The sequence below is a fragment of the Rattus norvegicus genome, chromosome 11 (assembly GCF_036323735.1).
Source record: "Rattus norvegicus strain BN/NHsdMcwi chromosome 11, GRCr8, whole genome shotgun sequence".
Classification (NCBI taxonomy): domain Eukaryota; kingdom Metazoa; phylum Chordata; class Mammalia; order Rodentia; family Muridae; genus Rattus; species Rattus norvegicus.
The window spans coordinates 41528109-41550483 of record NC_086029.1 but is presented as its reverse complement, the minus strand read 5'-3'; the positions used below and the strand labels follow the sequence as shown (position 1 = coordinate 41550483).

The 22375-nt window shown below is 39.9% G+C and overlaps 1 protein-coding gene across 1 annotated transcript; it reads right to left on the bottom strand.

Annotated features, from left to right (window-relative positions):
- Positions 1–19595: 19595 nt before the first annotated feature.
- On the bottom strand, positions 19596–21068 carry Krtap13-1 (keratin associated protein 13-1). Its single transcript, NM_001408869.1, has one exon. The coding sequence runs from the start codon at positions 20232–20234 to the stop codon at positions 19728–19730; it is 507 nt and encodes a 168-aa protein (NP_001395798.1). The 5' UTR covers positions 20235–21068; the 3' UTR covers positions 19596–19727.
- Positions 21069–22375: the final 1307 nt, after the last annotated feature.

Genomic DNA, 22375 nt, shown 5'->3' with positions numbered 1-22375 from the left:
CTCTCTCGGTATCTCTCTGTCTCTCTGTCTCTCCGTGTGTGTGTTGGGGGGTGGGTGTTGGGAACTTAGTCCTCACAATGAGACAGACAGCAAGCAACTTAGCCATCTAACCATCTATCTAGTTATGAATATAATAATTTTAATTACCACATAGTATTCTGATTGTTTTAGGTCTTCACAATAAACAAATCATTTTTGTGTCTTCAGCTTCTTTGATGTGTTATTGAGTATTGGTTGGTATATATTTTATTTATTGTTGTGTTTATTTGCTCTCACCAACTTATCACAATATGTTTATCCTAGCATCTTTGATGGTCAATGAATAGACTGAAGATTTTTTTCAGCTTGATAAACCAACAATGGGAATTGACTCTTCTAGGGTTTTTGCAGACCAGATTTTTCAGATTATCTTGGAGGAAGAAGTTCTATTTGATAGGGTAATCTTCAAGTGGGTACTGTTTGATCATGAAAATCTGACTAGACAAGAAAAGAGATAGAGGAATATAAAAGAGGGCAAAGTAAAATGAATGAAGCAGAAAGAGTGTATTATGTTTAGAGAGAATCATAATTTGGTTTATACAGAATGTTCAGACAGAACTAGTAATAAATGGTCAATGAGTTTGGAGGTCATGAAACTGTATGTCATGAATCACGGATCCATCCTTTTATTCTGATCATAACAAAACACAGACTTGCATATCCATGGTAGACTTTATGACCTTTATTGAATCTACTGTTTGTTTACTGTCTTTGAAGAAAAACAGTATCTCATGAGGTTAAGATTTTTGTTTGTTTCTTTATTTTGAGATAATGTCCCACCAGCAACTCATGCTGGCTTTAAATTCATTCAGTAGAAGACAGCTTGGAACTCATAAGTTTCCTGTCTCAGCTTCTGTCTGTCACAGTGACAGGCATGTACCACCAAGGGCAATTGAAATGTTTTCTATATGCTGAGAATAGTTCATCGCAGGCTGGATATTCTAGTAAGTTAATAATTATTTGCCTAATTTCTATTAAGCCACTAGTGGTAGGTTCAGAAAAATTGAAAGCAGGCTCATTTTAAAATGTTTTAATTTTTATCATTCTAGACTCACATGAAGGAACATATTCTCTTGGAAAATAATAAAGCATTTGCTCATAGGCATTCTCTACAGAATCATTAGATGAATGTTATTTTGAATACTGACTGGCACCGATAAGAATTTGACAACATGGTACTGAAGCATGACTAATGGAAAATATGGAAGTTCAGGGGAAGTGGGAAGTAAAGCTGTTATCTGTAATCTCTAACGTGACAAGAATCCACAATGGAAATTGTGAAATCCCTTGAATAGAAACGACTCAAGCCTTTTCCAGGTAATCACAATCCATGCATTGTTCCCGAGAAATCACTACAGGTTGGCTGGGAACAGAAGGATTAGCCATTCCTAGAAATACTGTTGCCTGAATAGTAGCAGATAAAGATTTAAACCACTAGGTTTGAGATTCACAGAACTGATAAGTATGGTTAATGGTTGAGAAGACAGGAGAAAGGTGGAGGTCTGGGAGATATGGGACCCTATCAGAGGTGTAGTTATCTGTTTCAAGCAGGGCTGTATCTGTCCAAATCTGAGCATCCAGAGCATAAAGAGAAACATGATTTCATCCCGGTGAACTGAAAATTATGTTAATGCTTGGGGGCTGTGATGGTTTGTACCTGCTTGGCTTAGGGAGTGGCACTATTAGGAGGTGTGGCCTTGTTGGAGTAGGTGTGTCACTGTGGGTGTGGGCTATAAGACCCTCACCCTAGCTGCCTAGAAGACAGTCTTCCATTAGCAGCCTTCAGATGAAGAGGTGGAACTCTCAGCTTCTCCTGCACCATGCCTGCCTGGATGTTGCCATGCTCCTGACTTGATGATTATGGACTGAACCTCTAAACCTGCAAGTCAGCCCCAGATAAATGTTGTCCTTTTTGGACTTGCCTGGGTCATGGTGCCACTTCACATCAGTAAAACTCTTAAGACAGGGACTAAAAGCTAAAGGTACTTCTCAGTAGCACAGAGGTTTCTGATGCAACCCCCTGAATTCCATCCTCAGTACCACCAACTGTAGGACAAAAATGTAACATATTGCATATTAAAGAGTTGGAACAAGCCTAGGGTTAGCTGTTGCTCAAGAGATATTTGTGTGAAAATAGAATGTTACATATAATGATAAGATCAAATTCATATCTTAATTGCAACTTTAGGAGATAGTATGGTATATAACAGCAATGCCAATTGAGATATTACATATTTATTGTCTACAGCACTACAATCACCAATTGTGTGTGACGGTGTCATTATCTTACTATATAATTACTACTGCATCTACTTCTCCAGAGGAATTTTGCTTTTCTGACTAGAATTTTTTCCAGAGGCCTTGAAGCACTCTAATATCTGTGGTAACATTAACAAGTACTGATGACTCCAGTTTAGACAAACTATATTCCTTAACATTAATGTCGTGTTTTCAGGATCTCTATTAAGTTTTGACTGCAGATTATGGAACCACACACACACAGAGATAACTTAGACCTTTTTATAATCCATGCAAATTAAGAACAAAATAAATTGCAGGCTACAGGGAGGAACTTGGTGCTACTGTTTCAGTTTCTCTTGACAAAAGTTGAATAGAATGTTTGTAGATTTTCAATAAAACCCTAGAAACTGTTACTGTGGGGTTCTTTTTGGAGTGGTGATGCTGACTGGGAAGAGAGTAAGGAAGAGATCTGGGGAAAGAGCTCTGGTTGAGCCAATGACCAAAGCCTGTCAAAATGGAACTCAGGAACCAGCAGGTCTGCTCGTAGCTTTCTTCTTCTAAACAGGGGATCTTCTCCGTCTCAAGGGCCTCATGTATGCTGCAAGGTTAATGTTGTGATTTGTAAAGTCACCTATGTCTGTCATATCTAGTACAATCATTCTTGCATGTTTGTAATATGTACATCATTTTTCTTCAGTACCTTTTTCTTGTATTTATGAAATTATAATTGCATCACTTCTCCATATCCTTTCTTCCCTCCACACCTTCCCATATACCTCTTCTTGTTCCCTTTCAAATTCATATCTTATTTCATCACTTCCTGCCACACGCATGTGTGTATATCCCTTCACATACGTGTGCCTAAATTTAATCTCAGTCTGTATAAGTTACTTATATGTATGTTTTCATACAGGGATTGCCGCTTCATAGTAGATAACCAATTGGTGTTCAGGGCTTCCTTAGACCACACTGAGCTGCCATTTGGTCTGATCTTGCCTTTTGGTGCATGGGTGATGCTTGATCAATTACTGAGGATAGTTAGAGACTTGTGGATTATACATCTACAGAGGAGTGCACTTGTGATTTAGTGAACTAGGGTAAGGTTAGTCACAGTCATATTCTCAAGGCTGATGCAGCTCAAGTTTGTTTCAATTCCTATGCAACAGTCTGTATATGATCATTCTTGTTTTCAACTTTTTTGTGGAAATAAGCATTTATGACTCTTGTGCATGCTTTCAGGTGAGTGGAAAGAGAAGAATTAACTTATCATTAACTTTCGACCACAATTCTAATTTTTAAAAAAGCTTCTACTGGCTTCCTTCTTATACATTATATAAATAATTCACAGATAAATTGTTTAATGGGCATTAAGAAGTTAATTGTTTTTGTCAGTCAGCATCAAACAGACTAAGTCAATAGAGCTTAAGGTGAATTATATGTTTTCGTCCTAAAAATGCACTACGATGGCATGAATTTTTATTCAGTCTTTGAAAAAGAACGACAGAACTTTTGTTTGACTTGATTAATTTTTCTCTAGTCTGAGTTTGAAAGCCTCTGGATCTATAGCCCAGTGAGTAGAAGCTACTAGGTCTAAGGCAAGGCAATGCCATCAACATTCACCAGAGCCCAGAGGTCATCTATAAGCAATCTGGTAGAGACTACAAGGCATCAAAATCCCTGGTAATGAGAAGGATGCCAGGCAGTGGCTACATAGCACATAGGATGGCTGGTAGCAGGTGGATTCATGGGGAAAAAAAATCTCCTTTTAGCCATTGTGGGACATGAGCCCAGTTAACAGATATCAAGATATCAGCTGTTAGTCCTGTAGATCAGGTTTTTGGAGAAGGAAGACCCACAAGCACAGGAGTCCCGGAGGATTAATGCTTTACAGATATCCCCAGAGGACTGTAAGAATACAACCTCAGAGCAGTTGTTTAGGAACACATTGACAGAGGGTGTGAGTGTTTCTGAGCTATACTTAGAAAACCGTCAGTTTCACTGTGGCATTTAGATCACCATGACTTTTGTTTTTATGTACTCTTGACCGCAGGCATTGAAATCTATAAGGTGGTCATCCCTCCATTTTAACTGTCCCATTTGAATACTAGTAAATCTACGGACATGTTTTTGTAATCTCAGTCTTTTATTACACATGGTATTTATGGGCACATAATGTTTTCATTATTATGCAAACCAATTAACTATCCTGTATGAGAAATATCATGCCTATTTGCATCAATCAACTTGTCAATCTGACCAGAAATGTCCCTCCTCTTCCTTCTGGTATGTCTGGTATGCTCCTGTTTTCTGGGTCAGGACTTTCTACGAATACATTGAAATGACATTTCTTTCTCTTTTTTTCTCATGTTATAGGAACAATTTTTATATTGCTTAAAAGGGTTTGGGGAATTGAAGAGATGGCTCAGAAAGTTGAGAGGAGTTGGTGCTTTTTTGAGAAGATAGAAGTTCAAATTCCAGCACCCACATAGTGGTTCAAGCTATCTATAACTGGCACCAGACATGGGTGTTAGTACACAGCTACTCATGATCAATACACAAATAATTGTGAAGGCTTTGTAAAGGTTAACCCACTCATTCTCCTTCTGTGGAAACATTTCCAAGTATTAAAAGCCTATACGTGGGGTCTCTCTTGTGATGTAGGAAGTTCAGCGACGTCATGAACTGAAAAAAAACAAACAAGCATGGAGCAGGGGTAGCCTGTACTGCTGGTGCTTAGAAGCCATGAGTGTCATGGCTCAGGGTTACTAACAGAGCAATCTGAGCTCAAGAAGAGGCCAAACAGCATTGCTCTATGGAGGGGAAGCTAAGGCAAAGAAACAGCAGGGATGAGTATATAATCGTAAGCTACTCTGGAACAGGTAAAACAAGGACTATATGACATTAAGGTTGAAAAATTTGAAAAGTAGAAATTTTATTGCTAACCTTGAAAGTTCCAAAAAGGAGCATAATAAAATTATAACCTAGCAGATACATGTACAAAGGAATAATGAAGTAAAGCCATAATGATCAAATTATAAGTGTGTCCGTAAATGCCAATATATGCAGATACATATATGTGTGTGTGTGAATGAATTTATGCTGTAGTATTTATATCATGACACATAGAAAAATCATGGTTGTTCACAGTTTGTTTTCTGAGTTTTGCCTTGTGGTGAACTCATAGCCTCTGGACATTGCCAGTGAGAAAATCATCCTAAGAAGTGGGTCTATACCCTTGTCCATATACCGCAATGATAATCTAAAATAAACCTTTCATTATTACCTACTCAGTCTGTAGCATCATGCTAATAGGAGAAAAATATAAACTGTCATTGTCATTGTGAGCGGGAGAGGGTTATCCCTGACATCTAGTGACTGGCGATTGCAGATGAGGAGAGTGTCACCTTCCTTTTCTCTCTCTCTAATCTCGCATAACAACGAATTTTCTGACCAACTCATTTGATGTGGCAACATTGCTGCTGTGAAGAAATCTTTATGTATCTTATACTTGAGTTATAGGATAGATTTTCTTCTCTAGTACCTAATTCTTAGTATAATTTCTGTTTTTTATTGTACTTATCATTTTTAAATTCCTTTAAAAAATTAGTGTTTGGAAATATGTTTTGTCTCCTAAAGAATTCCAGTTTTATTCCTGAAAGTCTTAAGTATGCTAACCACAGCACTTTAACTCTGAGTGTCCATCCACAAGTCTCCACATCATAGATCCTTTCATCTGAAAAGCCTAGAGAAAAATCAATGAATTCTGTTAAAATGAGAAATCAATAAATTCTGGGTTAGGAAAAAATATGTTAGGTAACTTAATTCTGGAATAAGCTGAAGTGTAGCTGACTGGTAGTTTAGTATGAGTCGTAAATATGTGTGTGTGTGTGTGTGTGTGTGTGTGTGTGTGTGTGTGTGTGTGAGTGTATACTGTCTCTGTGTGTCTCTTTCTCTGTGTATGTGTCTGTATATGTGTGGGTGTCTGTGTGGCTGTGTGATGTTTTAACATAAACATATATAAACACGTGTTGAACAAGTCTATGCATTGATCAGCAAATGCTAACCACAGGCTTGCAGGAACATAACCATCATATTGTCTTAGGAGAAATGATCAGGAATTGTCTATTTCACAGTCCATAGCATCTTTGTAGAATGCAATTGACACTAAAAGAAGCCAACTCAGTGTGCTTGGTTCATTTGTTTTAGCTCTACTAACTCTGTGATGTGCTCTGTCTTCCTTTTGGCTTTGACCATCAAAGGGATTGACTTTAGAATTGACAACTGTGTAGATCTTTGGTATACTTTAAGTATTTAATTCTCTTTAAAATAAGTACAGATGTGAAAAAATGCATACAACATGTCCCTTTGCTACCCTTAAAAATAAATAAATAGGGCTGGAGAGATGGCTCAGAGGTTAAGAGCCTCAGATGCTCTTCTGGAAGTTTTGAGTTCAATTCCCAGAAAAACGTGTGTTAGCTCACAACAATCTATATGGAATTCTATGCCCTCTTCTGGTGTGCAAGTGTACAGACAGGCAGAACTCTCTAAATAATAAATAAATAAATTTTTTGATAAACAAATAAGAAATTATAAATAAAGCACCACTTTTCAATGGTACCATTATGTTAATACCTAATAGCCCTGCCATCTTAGTTTAATATGGCCTCTCGAGTTACCCTCTGCACCCCAATAACATTACACAACGAACGACAGGTGACAAACAAATCTGTCACCTGCCTTGGTTAGAGCTTCTGTTACTACCATAAAATACCAAAGCCAAAAGCAACTTGGATCACAGGTTTACTTAATCTTACAGCGAGTGGGTTCATCAGTACAGGAACCCAAGGCAGCACTGAAGCCAAGGCCAGGAAGGAATGCTGTTTACTGGCTTTCTCTCTATAGCTTGATCAGCCTGCTCTCCAACAGCATCCAAGGCCACCATTCCTAGTTAGAGGCACCATGAACAGTGTGCCCTTGCACATCAATTATCAATCAAAAAATTTACATAGTCTGATCCACAGGACAATGTTGTGGGCCATTTTTCTCAATTGAAGTTACTTTTTCCAACTCTAATGTGTGCAGAGTTGACATAAATACCCAGCAGAATGATACTGTATCCCTAATATTTTATTTTATTTTCCACAGTAGTCACTCCAGAAGGCATTGTGATGAAATACGAAGATTTCATTTTGTGTGCACTTCAATGTACCTATCACTCTAACTGTCCCTTTCCCTGATTTCCTCACGTAAATATTCCATTAGTCTCCCTCCCATTTCCTGAAAGAGCTTGTCAGATCAATTTCCACTTTACAGAAATCTAGAAGCATCATCAACTGGAATCTCAATTTTGGTTACTTCGAGTTTATAACAGAGTGTTCAATATGAAGCTCCGATGACAGCAAACGCATTTTCCTCTTCGCGAGTTAAAGACAGCTACATTAAGCCCAAATCATGCTTAAACCAAGCTGGGATGCTTTACAGTCTCTTATGGTTGGTTATTCAAGACCTTTAAGGTTGCTTACATAACATGACCTAAAGCAAGTAATAACTTGGGGGTCTAGGCTTCTGTTCTTACAATCTGATTTCTTGTTCTGCCATGGTTTTTTCTTATAAACGACTGTGTAATTTATGAGAAGCGGATTGAACAAATTGCTCATGAGAAACAATTGTAAACAAATGTGAAACTAGTGTTCCTTGTTCAAGTTTGGCTTATTTATAAGGCCCCATTAGTATCCCAGGAACTGCCTTTCCAAGGATATATTAATTTCCCTCTACCGGTTGCAAGACTTCATTCTGTATCTCCATTTTAATGTAGTATGATTCTCCTCTGAGACTTGCCCTAAATGACAAACAGAGGATTTGACACCCATATGTACTCAATATCTTAAGGTCTTTTACACTGGTCTATTGGGGAGAGGGTGGCTTATTTATAACTAATTCTACACATTAAAATTCTGTCCTAAATTTGCTTCCAACAAAACAGAAGTATATGTAGGGGGAAAGCATGTTTAGTTAAAAGAGCCAGGCTGTGATAATATAAGGCTTTAATCCCAGCACTAGGGAGGCAGAGACAAGCAGATCTCTGAGTCTGGGGCAGCCTGGTCTACATTAGTGAGTTCCAGGACAGGTAGAACTACACAGAGAAACTTTAACTCAAAAAGAAGAAGGAGAAGGAGAAGGAGAAGGAGAAGGAGAAGGAGAAGGAGAAGGAGAAGGAGAAGGAGAAGGAGAAGGAGAAGGAGAAGGAGAAGGAGAAGGAAGGAGGAGGAGGAGAAGGAGAAGGAGAAGGAGAAGGAGAAGGAGAGGAGGAGGAGGAGGAGAAAAAGGAGGAGAAAGGAGAAAGAAGAGGAGAAGGAAGAGAGGGAGCAAAAAACATTCTGGATTTTCTAACACCTTATTTGTCATGTATGATACAAGATTTTTATTACCTATGCAGATACATATTTTGCATTATAGTAAATTACAGGTTGACATGAACATGCATGTTTATATTAAAGAACAACAACTCTAAATATATTTTTCATGACATTTGGAGTTTTATAAAATATATGAGAATATTTACACAAATTAAAAAATGTATTGAGAATGGCCAAATAGAAAAAAAAAAATTAAAGAAAAGGAATAGAAGCAGGTAAGTTCCGAGAGCTGCTGTGTATCTGAGTTCCAGCTCCAGGCTGGCTCCTTATTTGGGTCTGTGCTATGAACATTTCACATTAACTCTGTCAATTTGCTATCCACAAATATTTTTATATACCTCTAGTTTTCCAACTTTTATTTCAAAAATTTTAAATTCTTCTTATTCATTCTTTGATTGCAGTTTCTGCCCAGGGCTGGGACCTGCTGTGAACCCTGATGGCGCTTGGGTTTCCTTTACTTTTTGTGAGAAGTAAGTGCAGTTCTTAAAATTTCTTTGTCATGATTTCTGTAGAGGTCTACAAATAAATAAAGAAATTATTTGAGTTTTTTAAATTTTTAATTCATACAAAAGTAGTCATTTTGGCAACTGATTATAGGCCCGAGGAATGCACTACCAGTTTCATCCGTGTGTTATTTCTACATGAAATACATAGTAAAACCCTAAAATGGAAGCTTCAAGTCAACTTTGAAATCGCAAACCGGAAATGTAAAGTTTGATTCAAACTACGGATCTTTCCAGCTGTATTTGAGGTAAGCTTTAAATCCAAGAAAGTGAAAACTTACGTTCTATGATCTTAATTCATTCTTTCAAAGGATAATTTACTTGCAGCTTACTCATATATAAAAAAAGATAACTATAGCTAAGATATTTACATTAATGAGTATTTTTTTCTTTTGTCCACTCAACACTAAATCCAAGAAAGCTTTTTACTTGTACCAAACTGTTCATAGGACCTAATTTTTCCCATTTGTAATTTCCTAGTTTCATGTTTTCCTCAAAAAGCATAAATGTTCCATATTTGAAAGGAATGCACCATAAACTTTTCTTTTTTTTTTTTTTCTTTTTCTTTTTCTTTTTTTCGGAGCTGGGGACCGAGCCCAGGGCCTTGCGCTTGCTAGGCAAGCGCTCTACCGCTGAGCTAAATCCCCAACCCCCATATACTTTTCTTGACATGATTCCCATGAAGTCTGTTTTATAAGGTAACCAAGTGACAGAAAGCAGAAGTTTTAGAGAGGAAAGATATCATATCAGAAGTCTAGGATAAATATATCAATCTGTCAGACTTTGTAAAATTTCTCTAAGAGGCATAACAAGACTAAACGTAGCTCCATAGAACAAGGTAAAATAAAGAAAAAAAAATCTTTCTCCAAATAAAACTAAGAAGCTAACTGCACATCTTTGAAGTCAGAACATTTGATTGTATTAGCTAATATTTATCTATTTATCTATTTATTTATTCATTTATTTATTTGGCTATTTGTTGTAGGCTGATGTCATTATGCAGGTGAAGGCAGACAAGATAAAACGAGACCTGTCATTGGATGGGATGGACAGGAACAAAGTTTTAGAATGGGGAGAGAGAGTGGGAGCAAGGAGGAAGGAGCCGGGAGAACATGGCGGCAGATGTTAAGATTCTTCTCTGCACATAGATACAGGTTGTTGTGACTATTTTTAAGGGATGGGTGTGTACAGGACCTTGTGCTGTCTGGATAGGCAAATTATATCTTATCAGTTAAATCAGAGGTTATAGTGTGGTGTGTCCATTCATGTGGCGACTTAATTGAGTCCACAGTAAGAGAACCATGACGGTCTCTGTATGAAACTGGCTGTGTGGCAGCGACACCTGCCTTGGGAACTAGATGGGTAGAGAAATTGCTGCCTGGGTCAGAAAGGACTTAGGGGCAGCATGGTACTGCTGAACTAAATTAGTGCTAGTTCCAATGATCCATGGGAACCAAAACTAGCAAGAGAGGGACTGCCTGGGTACCGAAGAGAACCTGTCCATCCTTTTTTATTTTTATCACAACAATTTGTAAATAAGACGCATGAGTATGAATTATATTAATCTCTTAAAGTTGATTCTGAATGTGCCAGTATAATTTTCACTGAATAATCCAACAATGAATTTTATTCTAATTCCATTAATTTACCAAATAGATCATCATTAACCTCTATGCATTTCCCACTTGTTTGTTTGTTTTGCCATTAGTTTGTGACTAAATTAAAAGAAAATAAAAACTGATTGGGAGAGCCAAAAGAGGAATATTCTCAAACTAGTGAAGTTAAAGATTTGGTTAGAAGCTAGACCTCTAGACGTTAAGGGTTTCATAGACGATCTTACCTGTTTACAGGTTAATTAATAGAGCCTGGATCCATGGATTGCTCTCTGAAACTTTGATAGTTCCTAGAGGCACATCGCACTGGACAGAAGAGGGTGGAGTACGGATTACGGTGAAGAACCTATGTCCTCCGTGACTTATGAACACGAAGCTGCTCAGACCTCAGGCCAGTGAGGAACAGCTTCCAGATCCATTGTTCGGGAGCTGCAGCTGCTAAACCCGAAGCTCTGAGAGACGGTATAAACCAACTGCCGGAGCATAAGCGTCTTTGGGTAGGGTAAAATGTCTGCCACCACACAGGGCCTCTGGCAGCTGGTGGGTCCCTCAGGTCTCCTGACGGCCACTGTGCAGAGAGGACCCTTGCTGGCAGATGCTTGGAAATCTGAAATGATCCACCAGAGACAATTATTGACAACTATGCTTATTAAGCCAATTTAGAGTTTTAAGTCCTTTGTGTTGATATCTAGACCAAGAGCAGGCTCGAGCCCCTGAAAAGTCTCCTGGTGCCAAGTTCAGGGAATACAGAGTTTTCAGGGGGCAAAACGGACAAAGTTACATGGAAGACAGATGAGGGCTAGAGTAACCTTGAAACGTTTGTTCCTGCCAAAGCACAGTTTACACATAACTCGCCAATTAGTTTTGTTAGTGCCTCTGGACCATTGTCTAGCCCATGCAAATCGCGAATGTGTTGCCAAGGCAGCTGTAAAGGTAGGCATACGTTTTTCCCCCTGCAACCTACTTTTAATAAGGGTTCAACCACTTCTCTAGTCCACCACCCCGCAGAGGCAGTGGAGGAGAAAAGTTATCAGCATATGGGGCAAGTGGACCTGTTCAGCAATCGTCCTTTGAGGGCGAGCTCGAACTTCCTGGGCAGCAGTTCAGTCCTGTAGCAAACACGAAACACAGCTCAGCAGCTGCACCCTGGCCCTCTAAGCAGGGGGACCCCAGGCAAGAACTAGCAGCTGTAGTTCAATCCTGAAAGAACCACAAGGCTTGCCAAAAGCCCTGAGGCCACAGAAACAACCACCTGCCACAAGAAACTCACAGGCAGGTCTTTGGTGAGTCTCTCTCAATGGCAGTGTTATCACATGTTAAACTCAACAAGCTATGTAAGGTGAGGTGAAAGAATGAGAAATGCAGCCAAGAAGTCAGAAATTTAGAAATGCTAAAATGCTATCTGATCCCTAAGAAGCCCTAAATACCTCAAATTCCAGACCCTGCTCTCTGCCAGTAAGTAGGTAAAAGGTCACATTTCTTGAGCCTGCTCTCTGTATGGAACTAGGTGAAAGGGCGTAAGATAGGCCCTTAAGTACATGACCTTGCGTAGTAAGGTAACAGGAAATGAGCTGACTAACTGCTTATCTAGCTTCTGTAAACTGCTTGCACCATAGAAGGAAAGCCCTTGTGACCTGTCTTAACTGCAATCTGTCACACACACACACACACACACACACACACACACACACACACACACACACACACACACACACACACACACACACACACACCTGGGAGCCCGTGCAAATACAGACCTCCAAGAGTATAGGAAACTGGTCCACGGAGCGCAGGCTGGGATAATTTAAATTGATTGGCCTAGAAACTATGGAATGGTACAAATTGATTGGCTCGCACCACCTGATGCAATGAAATGATTGGTTTGCGATGCGCCGGCTTTGTGGTACACCCTATAAAAGCTGTCCCGATTCTGCACTCGGGGTCCGCAGTCCTGTACCCCCACGTGGCGTATGACTGTGGACTCCAGTGCGCTTGGAATAAAAGTCCTCTTGCTGATTGCATTGAATCTGGTTTCGGTGGTCTTTGGGGACGAGCGGATCTTTAGAGGTCCAACAGAAGCAATGCATGCAGGTCGTTAGGGAAGAAGAGCTGGGCAGAGCAAACCAAACCAATGCTCAGTGCTCCTTCCCCCACTGTCTGTGGGACATAGTTATACTCCTTCATCAAGTGTCCTTTCCGTGCTGGCTATAGCCAAACATCTTTTCACCTGTGTCTGCTTCAGGAAAACAGTCTTTCAAGTGTCTGCTTTAGCAAGACATCCTTTTACCTGTGTGCCCAGCTATACATCATTTGACATAACTAACTTTACAAAGAAACTTCATGTGACTGTTCAGGAGAGGGAAGTAAGGACTGGGTACTGTATGAGCAAACACAAAATGGAATCAGAACAAAGCGGCAATGTCTCAGTTATTTCAGAGCACCTGGGAGTGTTGTAGCCCAGGTTGCTGGGGCAGAAAATGGTGTGGAGGAACCTGAAGAGGTCAGGCAGTATCTAAAGGAGGAGAATGAGAAGCCTCCAGATTAGCAGTTGTATGAGTTGAGAGCAGGTGTGATCTCAGTTGGATATAACTAAGATTCTGCATTTAATGGCATCTTCTGGGCCAGGACTCATTTATGGTCCTAGCCACCTAGCCATAGTTGTGTGGCCTTTTACATTCTTTCTCAATCTCTCTCTCTCTCTCTCTCTCTCTCTCTCTCTCTCTCTCTCTCTCTCTCTCTCCTTCCTTCCTTCCCTCCCTCTCTCCTTCCCTCCCTCCCTCCCTCCTTCCTTCTCTCCCTGCCTTCCTTCCTTCCTTTCTTGAAAACAACGCAATATTTAGTTAACAAAATTTATTCTAAACCAATATCCCTCTGCCTCCACATCCTAGTGCAGGGTTGGGTGTGGAGGGCTTTAGGGCCACTTCTAGGAATTTGGCAGGGATTTGACCTTGGGCAAGGACAAGAAAGTAGGCTCAGGATGAATATATATGAGGAATATCCTTTGTATCCTGATGGGTCTTGTTAAGACCATGAATACAATAATCATGGGACCTTTGTTTATGTTTTGTTTGTTCCTTAATGACTCTGTTTACACCGCAGGACTGATCATATTCTTTGTATGCGCCTAGAATGATATAAAAGCAGACTGGAAAAAAATAAACAGACATCAGCCTTAGCACTGCCTGGAGTCATGCCATAGTGTTATCTAGTCGTCTTTTTCTTTTCAATCCTCACTCCGTCCCTCAAGACCCTGTTGACTGACTGAGCTAGCTTGGTCAGTTGGAGGTATATGTCATCACATCTGACATACTTTTTTTTTTCATTTCTAAATATTTCACTAAATGCATTCTCTAAAAATAGCAGGTAAATTACATTCTCATTGTATTTTTATAGGCTAATTTAATGTACTGTTTTATCTGCTTCTATGTGAGAACTGTTGTTTCTCTATACCTTTAATGCTATCCAGTCATGAAAAGGAATGTCTCTATAGTGAATTTGGTGAAGCCTTGCTGGGTATTTATTTATATAATGACCAATGATGGTTTAAGACTGCAATGATGTCATCATGTTTATTTGAGTTGAATAAAAATTATCCATTTGTCACCAATGATTTTCCATGTCTAAAATAATTTTTGTTTTTTGTTATCTCTATCTATCTGTCTGTCTGTCTGTGTGTGTGTGTGTGTGTGTGAAGGCAAAACGACTGAGGACGTCTGACTTGAAACAAGGCACTTGCCTACCAGTTTGAATATGAATGATGAAACTTAAAAGAGTCAGACATAGTGAAAAAAGACATACTGTGATTGGCGGATTTTTTCCATTTCATGGGTGATTAAAAACACTGGTGTAATGTTTAAATAACATCGTAATTATTTTTTACCTCTCCTTGTTTGTTGGTTCTGTTTTCTGACACAAGGTCTCACTCTACCTAAATTTTCCCGACGCTCACCATATAGCCAGGCCGATCTTGAATTCACAGCATCTTTCTTACCTCAGGTTCATAGTTTTGGGAATACAGACGCAATTTTCTTAAAACCTAGATTGTACTTTGTTGTTTTGGATCTTGATCTAGGGTAGACATTGCTGTCATTTTACAGCGCTTCTTGCTAATATTTTATATATAAATTATAAAACATGTCCCTAACACGCTCATACTGCTTGCATTTCTCTAGTCCCATGTGGAGGATTGAATGAGAACAACCATCCATCCCCCAAATATAGCCTCTTATGTTAGCACGCTCCTGCTGAACTCTTTGAATGGATGAGGAGCTATGGCCTTGTTGGAAGAGATATGCCACTGGGAGTAGGTGTTGAGGTTTCGAAAGCCTACTCTATGCCCAGTCTCCCCCTCCCCCTCCCTCTACCTCTACCTCTGCTTCTCTCTCTCTCTCTCTCTCTCTCTCTCTCTCTCTCTCTCCCTTTCTTGTCCCTCTTTTTCTCCCTCTCCATCTCACTCTGCCTATTCCTCTCCCTCTGCCTCTCCCTCTCCCTCTCCTCTTCCTCTTCTTCCCCCTTTATCTCCCTCTCCTTCTCCTGTCTTCTCTCTCTCTCCCACCCTCCCTCTCCTTCTCCCTCTCTCTCTTTCTCCCTCCCCCTTCCTCTCCCTCTGCCTCCCCCTCCCTCTCCCTCTGCCTCTCCCTCTATCTCCCTCTCCTCCTGTCCTTCTCCATCTCTCTCTCATCCTCCCTCTCCCTCTCCCTCTCCTTCTCCCTCTCTCCCTTTCTCCCTTCCCCTCCCTCTCCCTCTGCCTCTCCCCCACCTCTCCCCCCTCTCTCCTCCTGCCTCTCCCTCCCCTTCCCTCACTCTCCCTCTTCCCCTCCCTCTCCCCCTCTTTCCCCCTGCCTCTCTCCCCCTCTCTTCCTCCTCTTCCCTCACTCCCCCTCTCCCTCTCCCCTTCCCTCACTCCCCCTCTCCCTCTCCCCCTCCCCCCTCCCCATCTTTCCCCCTGCCTCTCCCTCCTTCTCTTCCTCCTCTTCCCTCACTCTCCCTCTTCCCCTCCCTCTCTCCCTCTGCCTGCTGCCTGTGGATCTGGATGTAAAGTCATCAGCTACTTCTCCAGCACCATGCCTGACTAGCTGAGTGACAGGCTCCCTGCCATAACGATAATGAACTCACCCTCTGATGCTTTAAGCTAATCCCCAATTAAATACTTTCTTGCACAAGCATTGACTTGGTCACAGTGTCTCCTCGCAGCAGTACAACAGTGACTAATACAGCTATATAGAATAAAGGAAGGACATTTATAGGAGTTTTCATGAGTCATCGACTTTATCAGGTAGAGGGCCATATATAAACCTGTCTACCTGCAAGTCTGTCTCAGAAATTTCTTGGCACAAAAATCATGATTACCATGAAAAAAGTCTTTTTTACTTAAATACACATCAAATACTCACCTCTAATGATAAAAAAATGGCATTATCTCCAACTTTATTTAGGTGATAATTTAAATACAGTCCAAAGAGGACATACTGTTTAATTTTACAATGTAACCATATGCTATGTATTAAATTTGGTTACCGCTCAGTGCAATGAATCATCAAAAGCAAACCTTCCGGTTCATCAAAGTACAGGCTGTCTTCCGTTTCCTCCTGTTCTTCCTCACCTTAGAATGTGGTCTACTTCCAGTTCTCTGATTCTATATGGCCGTCCTTTTCAGATTCAGTATGGAAGTGAGCACACTCTTTGTCTTTCTAAGTCTGGTCTTTTTATTTAAAATCATACACTCTAATTCCACTCTGTTGGCTCCAAGTAATGGAGATGACTTTCTTTGTACACTTTTAAATCAAATTTATTTTAACTGCTACATGAAATCATAATATTACATATGCTAGTGTTCTTTTAAATGTATGCTTTCCATAGCATTCAAATGAAAACATCTATATTCTCAAATATATATATATATATATATATATATATATATATCACTTCTTTCTTTTTTTTTTCTTTTCTTTTTTTTTTTCCCGGAGCTGGGGACCGAACCCAGCGCCTTGCGCTTCCTAGGCAAGTGCTCTACCACTGAGCTAAATCCCCAACCCATATCACTTCTTTCTGGTTAAAACATTCAAAGCCTTCCTTTTGGTCTTTAAACCATTGGATGTAAAATGTTACATACAGTTACATAAGAATTTAAATTTTTTTTGAAAATTACATACTTGAATATTGTATTGGAATCAAAATCACTGGATCCATCTCCCATTCCAACTCCTCTTGTGTCCCCTCATTCCTTCCAAATTCATAACTTTTATCTTTAATTATTAATTTTATAGGACATAGATGCATGCATTTATAAATGAGACCTGCAGAGTTCATTTAGTATTGCTTGTATGCATATGTGCATAAGTTCAGCATACCTGGGATTGGATAACCTATCAAGGTCCTTAACCCTGAAAAAAAACCAACTAATTCTTTTAGCAACCATGAATTGCCCATAGTCATTCAACGTGATGTGGGGCCTCATGAGATATTTTTATTATCTATGATGTCATATCTACTGATGCTGTCTTTGTAAAAATTTTGTTTAGAGCCATGTTGTTAAGATGTCAGGAATTCAGATATTTGTCATATACAACAGACACAATCCCACAGTAGACATCCTGGTCTGTTGGCCCTTAAACAGGTCCATCCTCTCTCCCGTGATGTTCTTTCTTCTGCAACCTTCCAAAAGCCTCGGGCATAAAGGTTGTATGGTAGATGTTTCAAGTGGGTCCCCACAATCAATTGAACTCTGCCTTTTGACCAGTTGTCAATTTCTGTGACGGTTTCTGTCTGCTGCAAAAAGAAACCTACTTGTTGTTTCAGAGAGAGAGCTACGTTTATTTGTTTATATAAGGATAGTCTTTAGAACGCAGTTAGGAATTATAGCGGTTTAGGGAAAGTCTCAGTAATAGGTTTTCTTCTAGGGACCTTGATTTCATCATTAGCTATGACCAACTGGCTAGGAGTACAGTCCTAGGCACGAATTCCCTACTACTGAACAGAATTTAAATCCAAAAACAAATGTATAATGTATATTGTTTACATACATAAATAATTTAAACGAGGTTGTAGTAATAGTGTTCTTTCCCAGAGCTGTAGACTAGCAAACTCTCCAGTGCCAACCAAGTGTGGTAAATCTCCCATTGGTTGTTAAAGGAATACAAGAGAACACTCCTGCAAAACAGGATGCTGTCATTACCTCTGTGTGCCCTCCTAAATTTTGTAGGGTCCCCCTAAATTTCATAGGGTGACCTAGTGTTTTGTATTGTTTTTGGAGCCCATGGTTCCTGGCTAGTTGTATATGTAAATGCCACTCCTTCAGCTTTCTTTAAAAAAAGAAACTTGTACTTTAGACCAAGATGTTACCCAACTTACTAGTTGAGTAATGAATGTGGCTTTTGGCATAGTAAGGAGCTGGGGTAGAAAGTACCAAGGAGTAACTGGGACAGAACTGTAGGGCAATTGAGATGCAGGCAGAGGGAAGAAGACCCTGGAGGCAGCAGAAGAGAGACTTGACACAGTTAGGAAGCAAGCAGTGAGAACCATGTGACAGAACGACAGATAAATTGGGTTAAGTAATATGCGTGAGAACATTCTTTTCCTGTTGCACACGTGGGTGAGATCATTCAGGAATCTGAGTCTGTCTTATATCCTGCAACATACTGACATCTCTTTTAATCCATATTCTCTCAAGGACACCATCTCATCCTTTTAATGGCTAATACTTGACTTGGATATGTATCACTTTCTTCTACAATCTTTTATCAGTATTCTTCTACTTCTGGTGTATTATGAACAGTAGTGTGCTCATGTCTCCTAAGCACACTGATTATGTCTTCTTCAGCTATATAACCAGCCCTGAACCTGCTAAATCTTACCACAGTTCTTTTCCTACATTTGGGAAAACCTGTACTGTTTTCGATAAGTGATGTACTCATTCTTGTTTCCTCTGTGTTTCTTTTAGTGCTGCTAGTCCAGAAGACTGGCAGAACAACGCATGGGAAAGATTCATAAGCACTCACCATTTCATGGGATTACAAACCCAATGCAGGGAACCAGAGCAGAGTGGCTCTACCTGTGATGCTGGAAATATGAGATGGTGAGAATTCAGATTATGGAGACAAGGAAATACAGACTGCAGAGTGCCCACTATTGCTGACTTATCACCATCAAGGGCATCACTTTGAGGTAGGCCTCAACTTAAAAAAGGTTACACAGCCTCCTAAAAGAGATTATTGTCTGTCAAACTGGCAGTCAGGACATGAGCTCATGGGAGACGTTACAATCAAAACATTTAATGTCAGTGCACAAGGGAACCCATAGCCATAAAATCTAAATACATTTTATCTTCTGCTGTCTTATAGAACTTAGGTAGACAAGTTGGCTTCAGAACCCACTACTAATAGAAATCAGTTTATTTTTTGCATCTGGGATTTCATTAATAAAATCTGTACTGTCAAGCAGAATCACTTTACTTTATGCTCTTAAGTAAGAAAACTTTATGGGGCACATAAGATATTTATCCAATTCACAACTTAATAGAATTTCAAAACCTGGATCCCAATGTATGCTGTTCATTTAATGCTAATCGATTCCATGTTTCACAACCACAAAAGCAAGCGCACAGGAAACAACTCACAAAAGCAAGTGTAGGTAAATACCAAATCAGGATATTCATTAGCTTAACATTTTAGTATTTATAAATTTGGGGAGAAATTCAGCACTACAAATTTCATTTGCAAAGCAAGCTTTATTTTTGAGTTCAGAGATTAATTACAGAGTTCTCAAGAGACACACATCAGCCAGTTTCTGAGGTCAGAGAGAAAGTGAAGAATTGGCAATCAGGGAATCAATTCTTCCCGGTCAAAGGAAGACAACAAAGGCCAGGAATCCAGGAGCAGATGATTGGTGGTCAGCAAGATTGGAAGTTAGAAAGAAGATCAGTAGAATCCAGATCCAGTGCCACAGCTTGGTCTGTAGCAAGGAGACTGACAGGTTCTATAGGGCACATAAGATGGGTGGCAGAATCCAGATCCATAGCCCAGCGAAGAGAAGCCTTGGGGTCTAAAGCTACTGGACCCACAGCTCACTGAGTAAGAGCTTCTAGACCCATAACCCAGGGAGTGGCAGCTGCTGGATCCAAAGCCCTGGGAGCTAGCACATGTGGTCCTGCAGGGACTGCAGAAGCTGGAACCCCTGGGGCTGTAGCAGGGCCGCTGGCAAGAGCTGTGCACCACATGAGAAGTCTGGCATCGGATGGGCTGGAAGCAGTTCTGCTGACAGCCGCTGTGGAGAGAGGAGCCCAGATGGCAGGTTCTGGGGGAGCAGAAGGTAGTGCTCTGGAGTAGGTGACTGGGGTAGGAAGAGCCACAAGAGGAGTGAGGGTAGCTCAGGTGATCTCCACAGGAGCGGGAAGAGAAGTTTCCAGAATAGCAGCCGTAGGACATGGTTGATGGTAGGTGTAAGTTGAGCTGAGTGCAACAGAAGATTCTGAGTTTGAGAATCACTGCCTTCTTGAGACCTTTATATATGCTCAGCAATGGGTGTGGCTTCTTATACAATCATTGTTTCCATATTTGGGCGCCCTCATCTGCATGTCTGGACCTCAGTAATTTTCTTTATAACTGCAGTTACTAACTCCTTTTATCTTATGTTTAAGGGAGAACTTATTTTTTTATATGTCTGAGTCAAGGAAATGCATTTATACTACAAATGCTATGACTGTTTAATTAATGCCTCTGCCATTATGGTCAGGAAATCCCCCTTATGTTCTCTGTCTATGACGTGTTAAGTGTTCTTGTTTGGTGAGGGGAATTACTCTTAGAGATGACAAGGTCTTTATCCTCAGTTGATCATTGAATAAAAGGCAAAATCTTGCATTGACAAGAAACCATTTCAAGATGACTCCAATATCAAATCATTGATTCACACTCTGCAGTATAATGTTCCATTTTAATACATTATTATCAATGGTTATTAAGTCCAGTCTATAAGAGCTCCATAAATGTTAGGGAAAAGAGTTGAGACATGGTACAAAAATCACTCTACTCTTGAACAAGTGTGCATAAAAAATGATTATTTAGAATAATGAAATCAAAACAATATGGGGTCATTAAGGAACCTTGAGAAGAAAAATAGCAGAGATTACATTTAGTGTACAAGGGTCAGTGGCATCAGGAGGGATGGTATTGTGGATATATTTTCGATGCAATCTACTAGTGGATAGTCTCCTCTTAGTTAAAATTCTCCTAGAGTTTCCTTCCCAACTCACATCACAAACCATCATGTCAACGTGATGGATGGTTTCAGAGCTTATCCATATCCAGTCTACCTGTCTGTGCTTCGTTGCAGCTTTCTGACAGAGGGATAGCCAGAGTTTGTGAATATTGAGGAATATACTTTTGTGAGTCACCATTATCAGAATAATATATCATAAATGAGAATGCATCTAAGTATGAATGTTAATTTAGAATGAAAATAATAGTAAAAATCCCTAAGTTTGGAAAGTTCAAAAGACTAACACATACCACAAGATCAGGATGCAACTCCTCCTTCCTCTATGAGCCTACGGATATACCTCTGAATGGATAATCACCTCTACAGACAAGAGTGGAGGTTTTGACATGCTTTTCTGCAGAGGGTGAAAATATTTTTTCCTTTATAAACCAGGCAAGAAAAATGCTGAAAATATTTGAGATGAAAGAAATAGCTTGTTTCAATATCGCTATTTATTGTTAGGAGTGTCTCAGCTTTCTCAGTTGATGCTTCAAGCCAAGGACCATGTTCTTCCCAGTTAGGTGTCCCACTCCACACTCCTACCAAGTCTGCGAGCTATGGGTGTTATTAATGTGGGACTCCATGGCAAATGGCTGTGATCCTTGGAGTTTAGGGCCTGTGAAAGTTGCTGATACAAAAATAAAATGACTCTTCCCAGACACAGACAAAAGTAGAAGTGTGAAAGGGCTCACACAAGGCTCTCTGGGGTCAGCACTGCTTCAAAGGCTTGGTTGAAGCCATAAGAGAGATGGTTTATTACTTCTCCTCACGCCACAGGATTTGCATGTATTAAACCCATACACATGCAGCAACTTTAGTTTCTCTCCTGTTTCGGATCCATCCTGCAACAACTTAGGAGAGATGTTTTAGAGAAAACACTTGTCCTGTGTAACACCTCTACCAATGAACTTACACTAGAGCCTGGGTTTGAATCTAAGACAAATGAATTCTATATTAGAAGTAGCTTACATAATTTTCTCTTAGTTTTTCCTTGAAATTGTCTCCTGGCCATTACTCTACTGCTGTTCATTATTTTCTAGAAAAAAATCACTGTAGGATTGCTACATATATAGGAGGATGGGACCTCCTAGCAGGTAGCACAGCCCCTTCAGGGCTTCAATACTTCTATTTTAATGTTCTCTGACAGTAATCAGTTGGATACTATGGGAATGTGTTTAGTACCTGTAGTGCAAGCAGCCTTTTCTTGTCATTCTCTCTCGTTAATTCCACATAAAGACACAAAACAATAAAATACTTGAATTTTTACTATAACTATGCTTCCTGGCAATTCAGAACAAATACAGTGATGTAA